General features: G+C 31.5%; 3 protein-coding genes across 3 annotated transcripts; all 3 read left to right on the top strand.

The window, feature by feature from the left end:
• Positions 1-4,387: 4,387 nt before the first annotated feature.
• LOC101212879 (respiratory burst oxidase homolog protein A) lies at positions 4,388-14,303 on the top strand. Its single transcript, XM_004143919.3, has 14 exons — positions 4,388-5,291; positions 5,405-5,564; positions 5,757-5,805; positions 7,352-7,465; positions 9,985-10,407; positions 10,832-11,215; positions 11,326-11,421; positions 11,539-11,654; positions 11,958-12,125; positions 12,220-12,379; positions 12,553-12,750; positions 12,824-12,952; positions 13,189-13,267; positions 13,353-14,303. Exons 1-14 carry the CDS (start codon positions 4,670-4,672, stop codon positions 13,460-13,462), a joined length of 2,808 nt encoding a protein of 935 aa, XP_004143967.2. The 5' UTR covers positions 4,388-4,669; the 3' UTR covers positions 13,463-14,303.
• A 4,555-nt stretch (positions 14,304-18,858) lies between these two features.
• LOC101212642 (late embryogenesis abundant protein At1g64065) lies at positions 18,859-19,488 on the top strand. The gene has a single exon (XM_004143918.1). It carries the CDS (start codon positions 18,859-18,861, stop codon positions 19,486-19,488), a length of 630 nt encoding a protein of 209 aa, XP_004143966.1.
• Positions 19,489-20,560: 1,072 nt separating this feature from the next.
• Positions 20,561-23,979, top strand: LOC101212153. Its single transcript, XM_031885368.1, has 3 exons — positions 20,561-21,299; positions 22,786-23,129; positions 23,254-23,979. The coding sequence occupies exons 1-3, from the start codon at positions 20,686-20,688 to the stop codon at positions 23,649-23,651; spliced, it is 1,356 nt and encodes a 451-aa protein (XP_031741228.1). The 5' UTR covers positions 20,561-20,685; the 3' UTR covers positions 23,652-23,979.
• Positions 23,980-24,523: the final 544 nt, after the last annotated feature.

Here is a 24,523-nt window from a genome sequence, read left to right as displayed (position 1 = left end):
TTCTTTTTCCTTTTCCTTTTCCCTTCTATTCTTCGTCTTCTTCCTCCTCTTCTTCTTTTTCTTTTGTAGATAACTTGATGATGCGTAGGGCGTAGTTGGTGAATTAAATGGAGGAGTGAATTTTACGTCTTCTACTCTCAGACACCTTTAAAGTAGAGTTGACTTTCATTTTTTCTAATTTTTTCTCATTTATTATTCTTTCTCTTCAACTATATTAAATAGAATATATATAAATATGAATAAATGTTATTTTCAGTTAAGAGGTTGGTGAAGATGAGATGTTTGTCCAATGCCCACAATTCCTTTGCATTTTTAATATTCCTTTTCCATATTCTTTTCATGGCTGCTAACGGCTACCTCTTTTTCCCTTTAGTTATATATTCTTATTTACACATTCTTTTCCCTTCTCCCTTCTTGTTTCTTTGAATAAGTTTTAATTCAAATCTGCCTAGTTTTGTTACTACAACACATTTTTTTTTATATATATATATATATATATATATATATATATATATATATATATATATATATATATATATATATATATATATTCATTTTGAATGTTGCTTTGTAAGCAGCTGAATTCTATCTTGATATATGAACTGACTTTATAAAAGTAAATTAGTATTTAGACTAAAAACAGTACAACTTTTGAACCTATTTTGATAAAAAGAATCTTTTGATTGGGAGAAACTCAAGATGTTGGTTAAGAAAGCTAATAAAGACAAGTAATAAAATACACCTATAAATTGACGTTGTAAATTACTATATGTGTCATGATCATGATCTATCAAACCTACGTAGTAATATCATTCTTTCTACATTTGAAAATACCCCTAATACTTTCTTGGTGTTTTATTGAATTTTTTTCACGTCCGATTTCATAAGAAACATAGAATAATTGGATGTGACAATTGGTGTTTTGTTTTCTTATTTTATTATAAGGAAAAAATCATAAACTTTCTCTGTAATAATTTGTTTTAGGTTTTCTAAAATTGTAAGCTAATTACAATATAAAATTCTACTCTAAAATAAGTTTAAAAATTAATTGTTGGAAACCAAAAATCAGAATCAGAAACATTATATTATATTATAAAAAAAATGTATACAAAGTCATCTCGTTGTCACATATGTTTTATGATAATATCCCATGATATATTGTATTATTATTGAACTTATAAACTCAAACGTCCCCTAAGACATTTATCGAAATATCTTTTTGTTTCTGTTTTTTCTAAATGTTATTGTAATTATGATTACCAGCTAGCAAATGCACCAGAAGACATTCAAAGTTTAACTCTTCTGCCTAAATTGCTCACATGTATTGTGTTTCAAATTTCATTCTATATACATGAACTCTACACCCTTACTGAATTTGGTAGAGATTCAATAAGTATAGATGAGTTACAATTATTTTTAATGATTGTTTTTTGTTTTATTACCTTGTTGATTCTATCAGTGAGATAAGAGATAACAGCTGCGATGGAAATACGATTCATTACAATGTTTTCTTGAACCATAAATTGTGTCTTGGAAGAATATCACTCTTACTCCTGTACCTATAATATTACTCTATTAATCAGTTTTGAAGTTTCAATTTTATCCAATTAACTTATAAGTAGTTTAAATAGTTACATTTAATTAATACCTTCTCAAAACTAAATTTGTCCCGAAATAACCAACTAATTGTATGAAATTATTCAACATGGGCAAATAAATTTTCATACTCAATTATGAAAATACTCGAAGCACTTAATCACAAAAATCAAACCTATAGAAAACAAAATATCAACAAAGAGTTGGATTCAATTGGAATAATCAACCTAATTAGTAAACCAACCGTCTTAATTACTACAACGATTGTTTTATACTCGATATCATAACAGTAGTATTTTTATCGTATATATAACAATGTAAAATCAACATTGATAAAATTAAAAGTTGATAATTTGAAATCGACGAGGAGTACAAAAACATGAAATGTTTTTTAATAATTTATTTGAACCAATCCAACTTAAACCTACACTCTAATCACCAATTGAGATATATTTTAAGTAATGAAATTCAAAGAGGATTTCAACTTTAGTTAGATATATTTATTCATTTTCCATTCATTCAACTTGAACTAAAAGACAAGCATATAACAACTCATAGATCTCCCATGTTCAATTCAAATGATTTATTTAAAAACTATTCTATAAATAGAGATATATAATAAACACAACATATATTAAAGAAATTAATTATAGCATTATATATATACATGGTCTGTCAAATTTCAAACTTTAGAATTATATTATATATGTGGTATGGAGTAGGCTATCAAACTAAAGCCAATGAATCAAAGCATTAAGAATTAGAGGGCAGAAGAGATGGAGTTTGTTGCAATGTCTAAATCCTTATTATTATTATTCACTAAGTTTTACATTGTAATGTAATTATTTGTGTAGTTATTACCATTTTTTGAGGCCCCATAAGCTATATTTGGCTTTCAACATTTTGATGGCATTAATTTACCTAATCTTCATCACTCAATGTTGCATTTTTCTAAAAAATATATGTGTTTGAAATTTTCATGAGATAACATATTTGAAATGACACCCCACTTGTTCTTCTAGAATATTTGTTTTTGAACTTTCTACATGACTATTTATAAAATTCATAGAACAACCTAACCATTTCCCTTCTGCCCATTTCACATAAATTTGTTTCAATAGGAATAATCTTAACCCAATCAATCTCTTTTCCTTCCCATTTTTTTCTTCCAAAAAGTTGAAAAACTTTATTCTAATTTATCCATATACCCATATATAATATAGTCTAAATTTAGAAAAAAAATTATATACATTCAAGCCAGTTACAACAATATAACTACCACTTTTATAATTAGTCATAAATGTTTGATATATATAAATGACATTTAACCATAAAAATTAATAATTGTATTGTTTTCATCATTTTCACCTTCTATTGTTTGAAAGCAAGAATATCATAGCATTAGACAACTCTTTTATAGGGTTAAATTCATAAAAAATACCTCTAAGAATATATTCATCCATCTTGATCTTCTTTCTTAAACATAATATTAAGATGAGTACTTTTGGATCAAGTCATATATTGTTGTAGTGATTAAAATGTTATTTGCCTCTAAAGGGTGAGAGGGATGTTTTATTACATTAATTATGTTCAATTAATATAACAAAATTTCCTTCATATATTTTTATTTAATTCTTCTAATAATTTTGTTCTGAATATAATTTAATCACTTATAAAGTTATATTTTAAATCTTATACTCTTTTCAAAACTTTTGAGTAAAATTATTTCAGTTGATCTACATTCATATAATTATATTAATTATAATCATCTTTTTATTCTTAATTTTTTTAGTATAAATAAGGAAGGAGGGTTTGAAGAACTACTTTTTATCCTTAGTTCATTATTTAAGTTCTTTAAAAACAACTTTTAAATTAATCCTGAAAATTTAAAGCATTATTTATTTATTTAAGACTATTACAAACACCCACTTTAATTAATTTAGTAATTTCCTTTAAAAAATTCTTATTTATACTTTTTTAAACATCTGTTGAAAACGCTTATAGAAAAGTTAAGTTTTGTTGAAAAATTAATATTTCATTAAAGTTGTTTTAAAAACATTGAAAAATAAAAAAGAACATCAAACTTTCTATAGCTCTTTTTTTTTTTTTGCTATGTATAAACATTATTTCATTTTTATGTCTATTTCTCTATTATGAACAAGCTATAACTATTATTTTTTAAAACAATTTTCTTGGCTTTTATGAAAGCTCAATTTTACATGTGTTGATATTTTGGTAGTTGGTGCCTAGCCCTAAAAAAACAAGAAGTATTTTGTCAAAGAATTATAGGTCGAAAATAGGTGTGGAATATGACTTCTATTCGTAAATTCAAACTTAGTTAAAATCAATGGATGTTTTTAAAAATAGTAAAATAAATTAAAATATTTACAGTTTAACAATTTTTTTAATTATAATAGAATATTTAACTAAATTAAATTTATTATTTTTATAATACTGAGGTCATGCATGTTAATACTACTAAAATTTAATTTATTTAATTAAAAATGAAAAATAGTTTCAATAACAAATAAAGAAATTATAAGTTTAATTTAAGGTGAGCAAGTAAAAATGAGTGGGAGGGGGACGTAAATATTATGGAAAGAAAAGAAGAGGCGTAGAGAATGGGAAGTACATGTACGAGTTAAGTCGAATACGAACAAATCTCAGCGGTCGAGCCTGAAATCAGAGCCTGACCTGAACACGGTCCCACTCCCACTCCCACATCGTTCTCTTCCCCCCTTCTCCAAAAACTCACAAATATAAATAATATATATATACACATATTCCCTTTCCCTTTTCCATTTCCATTTCCATTTCCATTTCTATTCTCGTTTCTTCACTTCGTCCTCTTCTTTTCCCTCTTGGCTCCACCACTTCACCTTTTTCGAACCCCCAAAGTCCATTCCGCGTTCTGCCACAATCAACCTTCTCCAATCGTAACCAAACAAATCCACCACAGACTCACTCATCAACGACCACCATCACACACCTCCCCCTCCCCTTTTCTCTTTCCTTTACTCTCATTTGCATTTTCTCACCAGATGCTTGTTGTTGGAATATTTGTTTTCCATCAATGAGAGCGGCGCCGAAGCACGAACGGCGCTGGGCGTCCGATTCGGTTCCTGGAAATGCCAATATTATGAGCTCAGGATTATCATCTCCAGGAACAGAATCCAGTGCGGCGGAGGAGTTTGTTGAGGTTACTCTTGATCTACAGGATGACGATAGAATCATTTTGCGGAGTGTTGAGCCGGCTACGGTTATTAACGTTGATAACGCTGTTTCTGTTGGATCTGAAACTCCTAAGTCTGCTTCGATTTCGAGATCGCCGACGTTTAAACGGAGTTCGTCTAGTCTGTTGCGGCAATTTTCGCAGGAATTGAAAGCGGAAGCGGTTGCTAAAGCTAGGCAGTTCTCGCAGGAGTTGAAGGCTGAGTTGAAGCGGTTTTCGTGGAGTCATGGACATTCTTCTGGTGGTGGAAATGGATTTGACTCCGCCTTGGCTGCTCGAGCTTTGAGGAGGCGACAAGCTCAGCTTGATCGCACTCGTTCTGGTGCTCATAAAGCGCTTCGCGGCCTGAGATTCATTAGTAGCAAGAGCAATGGCGTTGATGCTTGGAACGAAATACAGAGCAACTTCGATAAGCTCGCCAAGGATGGATTCCTCTACCGCTCCGATTTCGCACAATGTATAGGTTCGTTCATTAATTACTTAATCTGAAACGTCAATCTCTCTCAGTCCGTAAAATTTTCTTTGCTCTGGAAAATTTGAGCTCATCAAGTTCTTAATCTCCGTTCCGTTTGCTAGGAATGAAAGATTCGAAGGAATTTGCTCTGGAACTGTTCGATGCTTTGAGTCGAAGACGGAGATTGAAGGTCGAGAAAATCAGTAAAGAAGAGCTGTTCGAGTTCTGGTCACAAATCACCGATCAAAGTTTCGATTCGCGGCTGCAGATCTTCTTCGACATGTACAATCACTGTTATCCATCTCTCTTTACTTCAATCTCAAGTTAGTGGAAATGAAATTATATTTCCGTAAGCCGAAAAGCAAGAATCCAAAACGACACCGTCACCACCAAGAAATGAAACAGACTCGTGTCTTTTCGTAGATGCCATTCTTTTTCGTTAATCCTTTTTACTGATACCTATTCTGTGAACAGGGTCGACAAAAACGAAGACGGCCGAATTACCGAAGAAGAAGTGAAAGAGGTAAATCTACTTTAACTCGGGTGATTTTTGTTTTAATTTTGTTATTTATTTATTTTTAGACCGGTTGATATCATCGATGGACATATGATTAGGTGCACTTGTCCTTGCTTCTCCTTTTTTCTCACATAGTTATAATAATAATAATAATAATAATAATTCAATTTTTTTTATTTATTCGTTGCTATTTGGACTCTATAATATAGTTTTTATCGGTATGTTTTGAATAAAAATTATTTTAATTCCTAGAGTTTAGGTAAGCAAGTCTAGTTATTGAATTTTCAATGTATCTAATAGTTATTCAAACTGTTTAAGCTTTTAATTTATGATTAATAAGTTGGATATATATATTTTAAAATTTACAAATCTTTTAGACATTAAATTAAAAGTTTAATGTACAACACAGTCAGTTTTAATTCTAATAAATTTGATAGTTTTGAAAACAATTTTAAGACACAAGTTGGATAGTTTTGAAAACATTTTTAAGATACAAATTCAAAATTTTAATATTCTATTTCATATAGTTTATATTTATAGCTTTCGTGTTCAATAATCTATTAATTAAATATTTATCGAATGTAATAAAATTTCAGATTATATCGATAATTATAAAATTTTTATTATATTTTATAAATATTTTGATATTATTATTTGAGTGTAGCTGAGAATTGTTATATTAAATAATCTATCAAGAACGATGGTATTCAACAATAAAGGAAGTGTAAATATAATTAAATTTATTTTTTCTCATTTTTTTAAAATAAGACATTTAAAAATTAACAGACAAATGTATAGCACTACAAAAGTATATAGATTAAAGGAATATGTTTAAAAGTTCACTTGCCAAAATAAGGTTTATACTTTAATATTCTAATGTAGTGGGGGTGAAAAAGGTTTTTGCCTCCATTTTTTTTTTGTCCTCTACCGTGTGCATATAAAAATTGCATGGATTTAGCATAATCAACATGCTGCGATTAAATTAATTATTATTAACCTAATCTATTAAGACGAATTGGCCTACTCCACGTTAAGATTCCCGAAAACGATTCTATTTTCTTTTTAGAAAAGGAGATGGCTGACTTTCTTTCCCTGATAGGAAGCAAAAGAAAAAAATGGCCTTCATATGTATAATAATTTGCATTAGCTTAATTTTTTTGGTTTGGCCAACAGCACGTCATTTTCCTTATAATAAATATCAATGGTTGGAGGGGATTTGGTAATCTTAAGTCTGAAATTTCCAAAATTAAACCACTCCAAATAATGCAATGGTATAGTGAAGTATTGTAATTGTTGAATACTTATTTCATTACAATTCTTCCTAGGCTTTTATTTATTGATATTTTTAATGTGTTGTGAATCTTTTATAGCATTCTTTTTCTATTTTATTTTGTAAATCATCCTATTAATGAAAAGTAGATCTAGTAATAAAAGAAAAACATAATCTCAATAAGTCCTAACAAATGTAAAAAAAAAAAAAAAAAAAATTAAAAAAACAAATGGAGTTGGTAGGGACTATTTTTTATTATATAAATTAATTTATTTCTTTTAGATTATTATGCTGAGTGCTTCCGCAAACAAGCTATCGAGGTTGAAGGAACAGGCAGAGGAATATGCGGCTCTCATTATGGAGGAGTTGGACCCTGAAAGGCTCGGCTACATTGAGGTCGGTGTTTTAACTGTTTACTCTCTATAGAAAAAGAAAAAAAATTATTTAGAAAACATTTCACTCGATTTTTTATAAGGTGTAAATCATTTGTCTTTTTTTTCTTTTAATTTTTTTGACAACTTTTCATATTAAATTGAGTTTATATTTTTATACTTTAAAACGGTGATATTTGTTTTACAAAATACTATAAAAGTTATTCAAAAGAATTAAATAAAGAGAAAAGAGAAAAATTAGTGAAGATCAAAAAAGATACTAAAAATATTTATAAATATAGTAAAATTTTAGAATATATCAATTTTATTGATCTTTATTCGTATCTTAGTGACATTGAGAGACACGGATAAAAACACATCAGTATATATAGTATAATATTTTGGGCAAATTCTATTATTTATTTTTTTATATTTCGTAAATATTTTAGTTAATTTTTCTATATTTTAAAGGTAGGAAAAAAAAAACCTCAGTATTCTTTTGAAAATATCTTTAATTATTGCATATAGATATCTACTCTTGAATATATCGAACACATTTGTTCTTAAAAAAAATCGTTTAGGATGACTATTTTTGGAGAGTAGGTTTCTTAATAAAAATTTGTCTCGTAATACTTTTGACATTTTTCTCCCAAAATATGCCAAAGATAATTATGGTTGTTGATTTGAGATGCCATATCGTTTTGACTTGACATGTCTATGTATTTAAAATGAACTTCAATTTTCTTTATTTTTTGTCTGTTTATTTATTTATTTTACGTAAACTTAAAGAAAATTTAAAACTACGTAGTTAAATAAACAATAATATGAGTCTAGAATTGCATGAATAACCAAATTAATGGATGTATTAATGATTTGACCCACTTAACTACTTCATATTTGCTTTATAAATATCTGCAAATAATTCAAAATTTTAAAAATTGTTCAAGTAAATTTTTGCTATTTTCTTTTTATAAATGCGTGAAAGATAAAAAAAATCATTTATTATCTTTATAAGTATAAGATGTGGGAATTAGACTTAAACTTTTAACCATAGAAAGTCTCGTAGGTATTAGGTATCATAATTTCTAAGTTATGGTCATGAGTGAAACCATCACGGGTACTGTTTATAAAAGTGCTCGAGTATTTTCTTTTATTACCCAAAAAAAATAGTATTTTCCTTCAAAATATAAAAATATTATCAAATGAAGTATATTTTCTTACAACGTTAGTTTAAGAAACACACCCATTTATCTCAAAGGAAAAGAAAAATATTTCCACCGACCCCGGTGAAGAACTTGGTGTATGTCAGACTGTTCAAAGATGCTGTAAGCAATTATAGTTGACTTCTTAAAACAGAATTTTATTTTTTCAACAAGACGTGTTTGGATGCTGAACTTTTGTTTATTGGTTTTGTATTTCAAAATTGCGTTTGATTTGAAAATGAATATTCAAATGCCCATCAAAACAACAAATAAGTGGGGACAAATAATAAGAATAAGTACTCAATAAAATCCTTGAATAATTGAAATAATTCTCAAATACAACGGTTTCTCCAAAAAGCACTCTCAAACAGTACTCAAGTCTTCTGTGCTACTCTTGAGCCCTAGCCATTTTTCAATAATATTAAGTAGACGGAGCACACCGCATAATAATTGACTCTATCATTGTTGACAAATTTGCTCATCTCGTGCCCGTGAGTAAACAGTATGGTTCTTTGTATCTCTTTAGTCATTAACATTCATTAGCAGCCTATAACATAGGTTATTAACATGTATTAGGTTGGTTGTCCTACGTGAGTATTTTTGGTAGCTGAACAGTATGATTCTTTGTGTCTCTTTAGTCAAGATTAACATTTTTAGGAGCCTATAACACACATTATTGACATGAATTACTTTGAAGCAGAGTTGGTTGCCTTGCCCAAATCCCTTGTACTGTACACATTGAAAGATCTAGTAATTTGAGTTAACAGTGGTCAGTGAGAGCTTGAACCTACTTCTTAGTTGATGGTATTTGCATTGACTAGTTGAGTTGTGGTTAAGTTGGCTAGTTTTACCATTTTTATTTGAAAAATATTCTGTTGATGGTATTTGTATCGACTCATTTGTGCAGCTTGTTCAATTATCCTACCTCAATTTACTACGTGACAGACTCTTTGTTTTCTTTCTTTTTCATATTTTGAGTTTTTCTTTTTTTATTTTTTGATTGAAGTGGTCTCCACAAAATTAATAGGTGTAGTCTATTATGATGTGCCCAAATGTTACTCTTTTTATTTTTGGCTTGTAAATGGAATTTTGTCAGTAATCATAGGGTTGATGGGTAAACGATGGTTAACTTACTGAGGAACGTGAGTCCATAATATTGCTATATTGTAAATTGGTGCCAAGATACCCCCTATGGTTTGCAGATCAAAAGAAAAACTTGGCGCTTTGAAACATTAATAACAACGGGTTTTGTCCAAGATTCAGATCATCTCAAATACCCCTTTTATCATATGATTTAAATATTTACGAATTTTCAATCTTTGTGTTGATTATGGTGGTGCAGCTGTGGCAATTGGAAACCCTTTTGCTACAAAAGGATACGTATCTGAACTACAGTCAAGCCCTCAGCTATACCAGCCAAGCATTGAGCCAGAACATACAGGGACTAAGGAACAAAGGCCCCATAACAAGGATAAGAACAAAACTGCTCTACTATTTGCAGGAGAATTGGAGGAGAATATGGGTGCTGACGTTATGGATCATGATATTGGTTGGGCTTTTCACGTGGAAGTTCTTCCAGTACAAGCATAAGCAAGCCTACAAGGTCATGGGTTACTGTCTCCTAACGGCTAAGGGTGCGGCTGAGACCCTGAAGTTCAACATGGCTATCATTTTGCTGCCCGTATGTAGAAATACCATCACTTGGATAAGGTCGACCAGGCTGGGATTTTTTGTACCATTCGACGACAATATCAATTTTCATAAGGTACACACTAATCAGATTCCTCACTTATAAATTCCCTCACAATTGCTTGGCTTTATTCAGGAAGACTTTTAGTTTAGTGGTCAACCTCGTGTGTTTCTTAAATAAAGCATTATCATTTAACCGTGCATAGTCACTCATCTTACCCCAACTACCCTATCACAATAGAAAAACTCAAAATATTTTACAAGATTGAAAAAAGAAGAGTTTACGTGAAAAACTAGTTTGATGATTGAGTAGGTTGAAAAATATGAGTCTTTTTACTAGTTTTCAAGGGCAAATGACAAAGTGACTATAGAAAGTAAACCGGGAGGAGAAAAATGAATGTAATTTTTGGATGTCCTGAATTTAGCTTGTCTTAGGAGAGTACGTGAAATATACAATATCAAGTATGTGAGATTTCTAAATTCGATTTTGTGCCCTGCAGACGATTGCGGCAGCTATTGTAGTTGGCGTCATTCTCCATGTAGGGAACCACCTTGCCTGTGATTTTCCAAGACTCGTACAGTCATCAGATGAAAACTATAATTATGTGACGGATTACTTCGGACCAAACAAGCCTACCTACCTAGACTTGGTTAAGGGATGGGAAGGTGTGACTGGTATACTAATGGTCATCTTGATGACAGTAGCATTCACTCTAGCTACCCGATGGTTCAGGAGGAGCCTGATTAAGCTGCCCAAGCCGTTTGATAGGCTGACGGGTTTCAATGCCTTCTGGTATTCACACCACCTGTTTTTCATTGTTTACGTCTTACTCGTCATCCATGGCGTATACCTCTACCTCGAACACAGATGGTACCGTAAGACGGTAAGTATGAATGATACTTCCCTTCTAATACTTTATCTATTGATTGAACATGGAACTTATTTTGTACCAACTAGAAATGTTTGCTCAGGTTATCGCTTTATTGCATGCAGACTTGGATGTATCTGGCCGTCCCAATTTTACTATATGCTGGGGAAAGGACCCTTAGATTCTTCCGCTCAGGATTTTACAGTGTTCGACTCCTCAAGGTTTCTATCCTTACTGCCACTGCCACATAATCTATTTCACTCTGATTTCATGTCTAACTAGTCAGGATTAGAGTTCAAATTCTTTGCCTTCCAATCGTTTCATTTTTCTATATCTAGGTTGCTATTTACCCGGGGAATGTTCTTGCATTACAAATGTCTAAACCTCCTCAGTTCCGTTATAAGAGTGGGCAGTACATGTTTGTCCAATGCCCCGCTGTCTCTCCATTTGAATGGTAAATACTATTATAACTCTTGTGAAATATAATTTTGTAAAGAAAAGTCCTGTTAATTTCATCTTTGCGCTGGCATTTCTCTTTTGTATATTATTAACGAATGAACTTCACTATAACTCTCAATTGCTGGCTTCTATGAGTTATCAAACTTGGGAGCGACTGATTCGATAGTTATATCTAATTTAGTATTCATGTCCAATTGTCCATTATGCTCTGTCTAGTTCATCACGAGCTTGTCACTACTTTTCAAGAATCCATTAATAAGAGTTAACGTGCTATGGTGTCTATTGTCTTTGCATGCAGGCATCCGTTTTCGATTACTTCTGCTCCAGGGGATGACTATCTGAGTGTTCACATACGGCAGCTGGGTGATTGGACACAAGAGTTAAAGAGGGTATTTGCTGAAGCTTGTGAGCCACCAGTTGCTGGGAAGAGTGGGTTGCTCAGGGCTGATGAAACGACCAAAAAATGGTTTGTACATCTTAGAACTTCTTTCTTTCCGAATTCTGGTTCTATCTCTGTGGCATTTTCTTAATGAATCCATTTCTCATGCAATGCTTTGCAGTTTGCCCAAGCTCTTAATAGATGGACCTTATGGTGCACCTGCACAAGACTACAGAAATTATGATGTTCTATTACTTGTTGGTCTTGGTATTGGAGCAACACCTTTCATTAGCATTTTGAAGGATTTGCTTAACAACATTGTCAAAATGGAGGAGCAGGCAGTAAGTGCCTGCATGCATCACTTGATCATTCTTATTTTTCATCTATTACATGCCTATTTAAGTAACCAAACCTTTGTTCATAGTTTTATGCATAAATATTTTTCTAGTCAAATTTTCCTTTCCTCTTTAAACATATCACTCATACGATAATATTTGAGCTTTCCCTTCCTCAGGATTCAATAGCAGATGGGGGTAAAGAGTCAGATCTTAGTTTTGGAAGCACGGATTCTTCCTCGTCTGCCAGAGTTTCTCCCAAGCGAAAGAAGATTCTGAAGACAACTAATGCTTACTTTTACTGGGTAACTAGGGAGCAGGGATCGTTTGACTGGTTCAAAGGGGTCATGAATGAAGTCGCTGAGATGGATCAAAGGGTAATATTGAGCTTTAATTGGACTATCATGTCTATATGGATTCATTTTTTTAACTTCGTGACTTGAAACTCAGGGTGTCATTGAGATGCACAACTACCTAACCAGTGTGTACGAGGAAGGAGACGCTAGATCAGCCCTCATTACGATGGTCCAAGCACTAAATCATGCAAAAAATGGAATGGATATTGTTTCTGGCACCAGGGTAAATTTCTACTATTTAAGACTTAAGTTTGGCTTCTTAATTTTGGAGTACATCTTGTTTCTGGTACCATGTACCAATTGAGTTTCAAACTAATCAAAGGGTTCTTCTTGCACATTCAGTTTTCTAAATGATAATAGCTAATTTCCCATCTTCGTACTATCATCGAAATTGAATTGTTTCTTATTAAAAAACTTTCCAACTTCTGAAAGGCCCTTTACTTTCCATGATCTGGTCAGGTAAGAACTCATTTTGCAAGGCCCAACTGGAAGAAAGTTTTCTCCAGAATTTGTTCGAAGCATTGTAGTGCCAAAATCGGTGAGTGCGCTTCAAAAAATAAAAAGCAGGACAAACAACTGAATTTCCTTTATCTGATTCTTCTCGGTTTGACATTTGGGATCAGGAGTATTCTACTGTGGAGCACCAATTCTTGCAAAAGAACTTAGCAACCTTTGCTATGAATTCAATCAAAAGGGCCCAACTAAGTTCCATTTTCACAAAGAACATTTCTGAGAAAGTAAACTACGGGTACACAAAAACCGACTCTTCTACCCCATATATTCCTAACTCTAACTTACTTCTCCCCGTATATTTGTTCTATACCTGGAAGGCCCCTCGCCACCGGTTAGAAATATTGTATTGTACAGTTGACAGGAAAGAACAAAACAAAGCCCCTCCTACCCCCCCCCCCCCCCCCCCCCCCCCCCCAAAAAAAAAAAAAAAAAAAAAAGACGAACTTAGGAAAAGGAGAGTATATGCATAAAAATAATGAGACCTTAGGCATTTAGTACTTGGTAATACCGCGAAAATTCCTGGTGGTTGAAGAGACGAACCTTGGGTGGGAGTTGAAAATTACCCTTGTGTCCTGTCTATTAAAGTGATGGGAGGTAATGGACCTGTGATGTCATGTTGTTAGGAGTCCCAAATGTGGTACAGCTGCAATGAACTAGTTGGTTGATGATGACCCAATTGGAAAGTGATTTGGGTGGTGGACAATTTTGAAATACAGAAAGCTAGAATACTACTCTATATGTGGTGGGGAGTAGATTAGTATTTTGGGTATTCTTATCTGCTCAGCCTTTTCTTTTCAACCATATTGTTTTGTTTTCTTTTCCACCATATTGTTTTGTTTTCTTTTCCAAACTAAGCTTATAAGCCTTTAGGAATCCATATAGGTTGTCATTGCTGATGCTGAGTTTCAGCTTTGATTCCATTTAATTTATTTAGAATAAAAACAGGGTTGTAATTTGTAAATGTAAATCGGTCATATTATATTTTGCTCATCAAATGATGGTGATTTTGTGTATATATACATATTTTAATTTTATCTTATAGATAAGTAATTCATGTATGAGATCTTTTTTATCTTTTCAATGTGGATCCTCAACATGATGAATCTCGAACAAATCCTATTTTTTTTATTTGGTATCAAATGACCGTTTAGGATTTATGAGTTCTGATTTCATATTTAAAAGAACTCATAATTAGAAGATTGTGTGGCCGATCGATCAATTGGGATTCTCAATATAATATAGCGAGGTCGGTCGATCAATTGGGATCCTCAATATAATATAGGTACTTTCCATTTCTTTGCCTATGTTTAGGCCAAACCAGTAATAAAACTCTCCCCTACGCTTCAAATTGATAATTTTGTAGATCTTTTTTTTCCTTTGGTCGGCATCAAAGGGAAGGCTTGTTCTTTTAACATTTACATCAGCGGAAAATTAATATTAAACCCTTTGCTTGGCTTGAAAAAGGAATTTCATAAAAGTCGGCTGTTTGAACACTTGTAATTAAATTGAAATCCATGGAAAGGTAATCTAAAATTTAGGTTTTGGATTGAGTTTTTTAGCACAGATAGTAATACTAAATTTATTTCCAATCAAACACTATTTTTTATTGTGTTCACGTTTTACGATCTTATTTTTGTTTCCCCTTCTATTTGACATGTATTTCAACATTTGTATCGTTCATTCCAACTCCTCTAGATATCCTAAAGAATAATTGACAATCAGCACCAAAGTCTTAACTAAAAATTTCCTGAACCGAAGAAAAAAATAAAACAAGGTTCCCTTGATCAAAAGGCACTTGGCGATATTGGCAATATGTGTTTGACTGGAATTCAAAGAATAAAATCTAGGCTCCTTTAGTTTGAAATAAAAACAAACATAAGAAAACTTAGCTGAACAAATCAACGCTTGAGTCGACAAGCCATCTCTTTCGTACAACTTTCCTCCGACCTTGACGGCGCTAGGGTAGTTTATGAGATTTTTGTAGGGATGATTTTCTGCCTTTGCCTCAAAACCACTTACCGACGATTAAAGATGTCCTCCCATCCTAAATTTGTCGAATTATTGACTCCATCAACTGAACCACTCCATCAACTCCATCAATAGACTCCAACTGATGCCTCTTGGTCTCATTAGCACGGTTGCTCATCCCTTTTCTTTTTCTTCTGGTAGCTCTATTTTGGAATTTTAAAAGACATCACGGCTTTTAGAAAAAAATTGGCATGCAACAACATATGCAAAAATGAGTGGAAAGCACATGCAAAAAATGAGAAATGCAATGGTCCAACTCCTTGGATCGGGATGGAGAGATATCCCCTAATATAATACTACTTAAAAGGAGAGACATGGAATGTTAGAGACCTCAAAATTCATCATTTATGGAACCTATTGATTGATTTTTTTAAGAAGAGTTGTTTTCAAAAGAAATATATTATATCAATAACGATGTAGAAACAAATAAGGTCCTATATAGAGCAGATAGAGATTCTGTTGGAGAGCCAATCACTCCAAGCAACTCCTTTGATCCATCGTCATTAGGGAAAGAGATAGAAAGTTAGACCTCTATTTATTGTTTAACCAAATTATGGAAACAATAAATTTCAATCTTTTTTTTTTTTTTGTTTCTTGCTAATATCTATCTATTTACGTGGTTTTTAAAATCATTAAATAAAATATCTTGTTGCATGCATACATAAGAAATATCTAAAATTAAATATAACATAATATTTTTTAATTTTAATTTTAATTTTTTAAAGTTCGTTCTCATCTAGAATTTAATAAACAACCCCAATTAGAAAGTACTCTTAAACATGTCTTTTAACCCTTTAATAAAAACGAAAAAAAAAACAAACAAATAAGAACAAGAAATATTTATTATAAACAGTTAGATAGTAGTATGTCTTATTAGAAATAGAGAATAAAATAATGAAAAGCAACAAATGATGAACTAGAAAAAGAAAAGGAACGAAAGTTTTTTCCTAAAAAAAACTCATGTTAACTGTTAGTGGAAGATTTTGATTGCATCACTCTCTTGTTAGTCAAAAGAAACCTTTTCAAATACAACCAAATAAATCAAAATATTAATAAAAGAATTATGAGATTTTTTTTAATATTTTAAAATGAGTATTAACATAAACAATTGTTAATTTGATGACTCGTTACAATGAGTAGTTCTGTGTTAGAAAATTGGAGTTAGAAAGATCAAAATGGAGTCATAGCAATATGAAGAAAAATGAAGATTTCGTTAATACTATATATTATATTACAAACAGTTACAAAGACTATTCTAATATCCAACTATGATACATACATATGTCACATTTCAAACTATAATTCAAAACGAGTCAAAAGTTTTGCATTTCTTATTTAAAATTCAACTTAATTAATTATTATAAAAAATTAACACAACAGTAGGTGAATTCCTTATGGAAAAAAAAGTAGAAGATGAAGAAACATAATGTGAACTACTTGATTCAAATTCATTAAAACCTTTTCTTAAACAAGCAAGCTAAGTCATGAGGCAGTTCACTATTGTTTACCTTCTTTATTAATTATAACACACACACTTACATAGTTAGATCTGTGAGTTATGTATATATTTTTGGTTAAAACAGATTGAAATAGATATTTAGAAGGCAAAAATGTTGGTTATTAATAATCTTAATTAGTTGAGATGGATTGTTCAAATACGTTAAAATTTATTATTAAAAGTTTAAAGAAATAGCACAACAGAGGAATAAATAAATAAATAAATAAATAAATAAATAGAAAAAGTGGTTTATTCACAAAAGAAATTAAAAAGAAGAAAAGGAAGTGATTAATACATTCATTCATTGACGAAGCACTTTACAAGAAAACGTGTCTAATTTTTAAAACCGTGTTTCCTGATTTTTCCTGATTTAAGAAAAAAAAGGGGTTCCCAATATTTTTAAGGTCAAAACGACGTCTTTTCGCCATTTACTCACAGGTCAATTCAATCAGCCCAAGTGGCTTATGAGTTGGCCTCATTACGTGGCGTTACATAAGGCATTTGCCTGACACGTCGTCTGTTGATCTGGCAGTTCGATCTCCTCCTCCGCCGCCGCTACTCGGTCTCCGACGAGGAAATTCTGGGGAGAGCGATTTGGGTTATTTTGTAAAAGAGAACGATATTTTCTTTGGGGTGTGTTTTAAATTATTGGAGGTTATTAATGTGGAAGAAGTTTCATGAGATACATATATATATATCGCATTCAAGAAAATTGAATGCTTTAGATTTAATTTCTGTAGACAGTTTGTATTAATAAATACCCAGATTTTGATAGGTTGAATTTGAAGGGAACAAGTTTCCTTCAGGATATTTTCATGTTTCCCTTTTCTTTTATTTTTAAACACATTTTCTCTTTTTTAAAATAATAACAATTATGAAATGACAATATTTTTAAAACCCATTAAAAAGAAAAAGAATTGTTAAGTTTTCAAATGTTACAAATTTTAAGTTTATGTATTTTTCCTATCACTTATTAAAATACTTCCAAAGTGATGATATATTTTTCTTAATTGTTTTGAATCGTTTAAAAATATGTGATTGTTATGAAAAAAAAAAAAAAACTAAGAAAAAAGAAGTAGGAAAGAAGAGGAGAAGAAGAATCCAAGTTTTGCATTTTTTCCTCCACTTTCCTCTCAATACACAAATCTTTGACCACCTCCCATGAATGCAAAAACCATAAAACATTTACTAGAAAATAAAATAATTAAATGGCAGTACATGATTTCATTCATCATGGACTCATCTTTACTTTTTTTTTCTTTTACCTTCTTAAAAACGAGTTATTTTAGTACCACTGTCTCCATTTATTAATAATTACCTTTACACACTTTTACAAATACTATTCACATGAAAAAAAATTGAATTTTTTAATATAATAACGGATTCTATAAAATAAATTAATATATGATCAAATTAGAAATAATAGGATATTTTTTTTTAATGTCTACTAACTAGTATATGTTGTATTTTTAATTTCGATTCATTTTGAATCTGTACTTTCATAATATTCGTTTTGGTTTTTTTAATTACTTCAAACTTTAGTTTATTTTATTTCATATTGTTATAATGAATTTTGAAAAAAAAATCAAATTTTAATTTAGCATTTTTAGAAAAAAAATATCAAAATACGGACCAAAACTATCAAAATGTTAAATATATACCATAGGTGTGATTATTTCCATAAAATTAACACGTCTAACATTTTTGGTATACCCAAAACACAACTGAAATCAAATAAGGGAAATATACGTAGAAACTAAATAAGACAATATTTCCTAATACTCTTCACGTTAGAGCAAATAAAAAATACCCATCATCTAAAAAAGGTATATATATATATATTTTTTTTTGTTTGTTTGTTTTCTTAATTTTTAATTTATTTATATATTTTAAAAATATTAATACTAACCGGAAAATGTAAAAACAAAAAACAGAGCTTCGCCGGCGCATTCCAAAACTGACCTCTCCGCTTCTCACGAATTCACTCACTAACCGCTTTCTTCCACTTTCACCTATAAATTCTCTCTCTTTCTCTTCTTCTCTCTAAAAAAACCCAATTTATTTTCTTCTTCTTCTCTCTCTCCTCCGCCATGGGAGAAGACAGCCAGAGCTTTCCATTAGCCCACTACCAAGCTCACCACAAACCCAACGAAGAACAACAACTCGCTACCTTCAAAATTCTCCGTAAAGAACGATCCAACAAATGCTTCATCTACATCTTCTCCACTTTCGTCTTCCTCAGCGTTGCTCTTCTAATCTTCGCTCTCATCGTCCTCCGTGTCAATTCCCCTTCCATCAGCCTCTCTTCCATTTCAAACCCTAGAGTCTCCCTCTCTAACAACACTAATTCCTCTTCTCCTAATTCTCTTAATCTCTCCTTCAACGCTGAATTCACCGTCGATAATTCCAACTTCGGTCCTTTCAATTTCGACAACGGCACCGTCGGTCTTGTGTATGGTGGAATGATCTTCGGGGAGAGAAGTACTGGGGGTGGGAGAGCTGGGGCTAAAGGGAGTAAGAGGATGAATGTTACCGTGGAAGGTTCGGCGAAGAATGTTAGTGGTAGTAATGGGATTTTGAATTTTAGTAGCTTTGTGAAATTGAGAGGGAGAGTTCGTTTGATTCATATTTTTAGACGGAGGGTTTCGTCGGAGATTAGTTGTTCGATGAATCTGGATTTGAATACTCATCAAATTCAACATAATTGGGTTTGTGAGTAGTGATGATCTCAATCGGAATCCATCAACTCCATACATGAACCCTAATTAGTTTATTTATTTATTTATTTATTTTGAAATTAGTTTATTGTTTTGATTTATTTTGCCTTTTCGTCTTCCCTTTTTCTGAATACGATGTAAACATTCATACCTATACCTATATACTTATATATATATATATATCACTTTTCCTAATTTGTTCTTCAATATATGATCATTATTTTTTCTTTTCTTAGCGCAAGCTCGAGGTTTGAGTGAGCTGAAACTAGCTTGATCATGATCAACATTTTTTTAATTTTAAATATTTCATAATTTTGAAATATATACACAAATATTATTAGTTTTCTGGAGAATTTGTACAATGGATATAATATTGGATGGATATAATATTGGCTATAAATGTTTATATTGAGTATTTGATAACTTATGAACTATGAACAGAAGGAATTGGAGAGTTTCTTGCTTGTTTGCTCAATTGCAAGAATTAATTGCATCATTTATTAACAAAAAGAAAAAAAAGTAATGCATTAACTTCATTTTCACTTGGGTTTTCTTTTTTTTTTTCCTTTTTACTTTGTTTTTCACATAGAGGCAACTAGGAGTTGGAAATTTGAATTATATTTACAAGTTCATTCCAATTCATTTATCTTAATTAACGGATTAATTAATTAACAATCAAGTTGCTTTTGTTTATCAATTTTTTAATTAGTATTATAGAATTTAGGCTGTAAACATAGTTTATAATTTTAATTCATTTTTGGGTGCATAAGAGAAGAGGATGACACAAAGATATGCTAATAACAAAATTTTCAAGGAAGTAAATAAAAAGAAGAAACCATCACTTGACACCAAACACACAAAATCAATAAACCACACCGAATAAGGGGTTTGATGTCTAGAACTTTGTGCCTAAGAGAGAGTGAGCCAAACCATCTAAAAATGAAGAAAGAATAAAGCACCAAATTCACTCAAAACTTTTAACATATTTTTCAACACAATTAAAACCCATTAAAGACGTATCATTTAGGAGGGGAAAAATGTGGAATTAGCTTTGAAACCTCAAAAGAAAACGTTTCAAAACAAAAAAATTGAAACCACCGTTTTCTTATTCCAAATTTAAAAACACAAAATTTACCATTCCATTTCACTTCTTCCTTTAGAACCATTCCTTTTTCACGCCCCCAACAGAGACTCGAACCCATGGCGGCCGACAAAATTCCCGGCGAACGTACGGCGGCACACCGATCAAGACGCAAATCAATTAAAAAATGCCTAAACACCTTCTGCATTTGCCTCTTTGGCGCCGCTGCCACCGCTTGCATCGCTGCTCTGACCTTTGGCCTCGTCGTTCTCCGGGTAAAAACCCCAACAGTGAAATTAACCTCCGTCGCGGTAAAACATCTCCAATACGGCTTCTCGCCGACGCCATTCATGGAGGCGACATTAACTGGGGAAATGACAATGGAGAATCCGAATTACGGGGCGTTTGAGTACGAGGGAGTAGGGAACGTGACGTTGATTTACTATGGAGTGGTGGTGGGAATCGGGGAGGTGAAAAGATTGAGTGTAAATGCGAAGAGTATTGAGAAAAGGGAGTTTAATGTAAAAGTGAAACCGAATTGGAGGTTTGTTAATGTGGATTATTTCAGCGATGATTTGGGTAGGTTGAAGACGATGAATATGAGTTGGAACGCAGAGTTCGAGGGAAAGATTGATTTATTGAAATTGTTTAAAGAGAAGAAGATTTCAGTGTTGAAATGTAGTACGAGCTTGAATTTGACCTCCCATGGCGTCCAAAATCTGGCTTGCCTGTAGACCAATTACCGGATCTTCTTTTTCTTTTCCATCAACATTTTCGGTTTTCTTTTGTGATTAATGCCATTTATTTCTTCTTTTTTTTTTATATACTAAATTTGGTTATTTCATTTTTATATTATGGAAACATTCCAATATCTTTTTATATCAAAGAATAGAAGAATGAAACCGGGCCAGGCCTCTCGTTCCCACTACATAAAAGCCCATTTATAAATGCAATCTCTCCGGCCCATCTGGTAACCACTTAATAATTAATTATAATGCAAAATTGAATATATACCGTCGCTAGCCGGTTATTTTGACAAATTTTGCTATATTTATAATTTTTCTAAATGTTGTTATATGTTTAATTATTTTGAAACTAACGATTGTATTTGTGATCATTCTTTATATTTAAATTTTGAATGAAATTCTTCACTAATTAATGTGCCAATATGTATAGAGTATTTATTTGCATTTTTTTGTAACCATAGTTTCTTATAAGATAGATGAGCTACGTTTATCTCATTATTAATTGGTTTTGAGATAGAACCTGCGGAGGAAACATGTTTGAAATGTTGTGAGTTGAAAAACCAACTGAAAAAAAATTCCACCCATTTCGATTAAATTGTACGAGAAAACAAACAATATCTTTTACCTAACTTTTTTTTTCCAAAATCCCCTAACTTTCCAAATAACTTGCCAACCAAACGGTCACTACCAAATAATATAATAACCTTATTAAGAATTCTCACTCCCACTTGTAATCTAAAGGACTCCAATCCTTAATTATGCAATTAGTAAATCTTGAAAATTTTCTCCCTAGAAATTTCCACTTTTGACTTAGTCTTTTCGTTTTACAAACATCTTTTTCTGTTCTAGATTCTTGAAAATACGTTCTTTTTTTTCTTGGGGTACTGTAGATTTACATAAAAGCTATTTTCTAATTTAACGATCTAATATTCTCTTTAATATCTTTGCTTCTTTTCTGCATGTTGTCTTTTTGTTCCCTTTTAACACGCTCAACACACTTGTCCCATAAAAGAAATTTAAAAACGAAACTTCATGCATAACTCTATTAACACAAATTTTGTATTATTGATTTCGATAACAATCGTTCAATTTTTTCATGGTATATTTTTAAAGAAAATAATCTAATACTACCATAATACCAACTATTTTTCTTCATTGTTTAACAAAGTTATTAAATAATTTATTTCATAGGTTCCATGTAATTTTTAAATACTAAGATCATGAATGAATGGATAGGGTGTGAAATTTTATGGTATACTAAAGTAATTTCTTCTGTTATATTTATTTATATCATTCTGGCTTTGGCCAAGTTGATGAACCCAATCTTTAGTCAAACTTTTGCCCAAATCAACACGTATTTGTGAAACAAAAAAAAATAATAACTAAAAGAACAGACTGACTTTTTATATTAGAAAGATATAGAGAGAGAGAAAAAAAAAAACTTAGGCTGACTTGTGCATTACGATAATGGAGTCTTCCTTCCCAAATGATCAAATTAAATCCCACGACTATTAAATACTCAACATATCCCTTCTTTTGGTGTCATTTCACCATAGCCATGGCTGATAAAGAGCAGGTCAAACCCTTGGCTTCCGCCTCCGCCGAGCTCCGGAGTGACGACCATATCTTTCTTCCTCCTCCTGATCCCAAGCTCCACCTCCATAGAAACAAATATATCATGTGCTGTGGCTGCTTCGCCGCTCTCCTCTTAATCCTTGCCGTCATCGGTATCGTCCTCGGCTTCACCGTCTTCCATATCAAAACCCCAGATATTAAAATTGATTCCCTCTCCTTCCCAAATGACACTTTGAGTTCAAGTAAGTTTGCAATGACTCTTTTGAAATAACGAAAAGTACTCAAAATTGACCAGTACGGTTATACATGAACGATTATTTCTCTTCAAAGTCATTCTAAACTCGTATTTTCTTTCATATTTCTCAGATAGTGGGATAATTGTTGTGGCTAGCGTCTCGGTGAGGAACCCTAATGTTGCGTCGTTCAAATACTCGAAAGCTTCGATCGAGATTTACTACCACGACAAGGTCATCGGCGAGGGCGAGACACCACCAGGAGAGGTTAAGGCGAAAGACACGCTAAGGATGAATGTGACGGTAGAGATTGAACCTTGGAAGATGGATGATGCTTCGAGTTTGATAAAGGATTGGAATTCAGGATCTTTGAGTATAAGTAGCTACACGGAAATTCCTGGAAGAGTGAAAATACTTGGCTCCATCAAGAAAAACTATTTGGTGAAAATAAGCTGTTCATTGACTTACAATTCAAAAAGCAAGACGATTCAAGGACAAGATTGTGATCAACGTGTAAGAATCTCTGTTTAATGAAAAAGTGAAATCCTATTGAAATTCGTTCAAACAACCTAAATTTTTTAGAATTAAGAAGAATGTGACTAACAAATCTACATTATAGGATTTTGAGATATGAAAACGTATAGTTTGAATATGTGAGATAGTCATGTTAATGTAACAGTATATATTATTAAACTTTTTTATAGTAGAATATTAGGACTTAATATTCATTTTCTGGATCATATTAATTTCTTTCTTTGAGTAAAATTTATGAAACTGCGTTGTAAAGTTATGAAATTATTCGGACAATATTTCCTTATTTCAAATAATAATAGCAAAGCTTTATGACTATTAAAATTTATTGATGAGTTGAAGCTAATGTTATGTGTTTTCTATCTCTACCTATTTGTTTAATAACAATTCTTTTGTGATTGACAGTATTATTATAAAGATATTTAGAGTTTTCTTTAGTGAAGTTTGAAAAAGAAATAAACAATTATGGATATGACTTGATAAAGGCTTTACTATTTATTTATTTATTAAAATGTATGAATTATAAAATAAAGAAGTCATTGGCGGTGTGTACACACATATACGATATATGCTTGAGTTTTAATAGTATAAAACCAAAAAAACAATTAAGATAATAATTGTGTGTTGATATGACAAGTACTAATATAACCTTACCTAACAAAATGTTAATTTTAATAAAAATCTTAACAAAAGCCTGACTAACTATAAACTAGAGATTAATCAAATAAATAAATCAATTTAAATAATCACACGAAAACTTGAAACTTTGATGAGTTTTATTATACTAACTTGTTGATTGCATAATAATAATAATTATTATTGTTATTGTTATAAAAAATAGAATAAAAAATAAATCTCTATACGTAAAAACA

This window comes from Cucumis sativus, chromosome 5 (assembly GCF_000004075.3).
Source record: "Cucumis sativus cultivar 9930 chromosome 5, Cucumber_9930_V3, whole genome shotgun sequence".
Lineage (NCBI taxonomy): Eukaryota > Viridiplantae > Streptophyta > Magnoliopsida > Cucurbitales > Cucurbitaceae > Cucumis > Cucumis sativus.
This window is presented reverse-complemented; position numbering and strand designations above follow the sequence as displayed.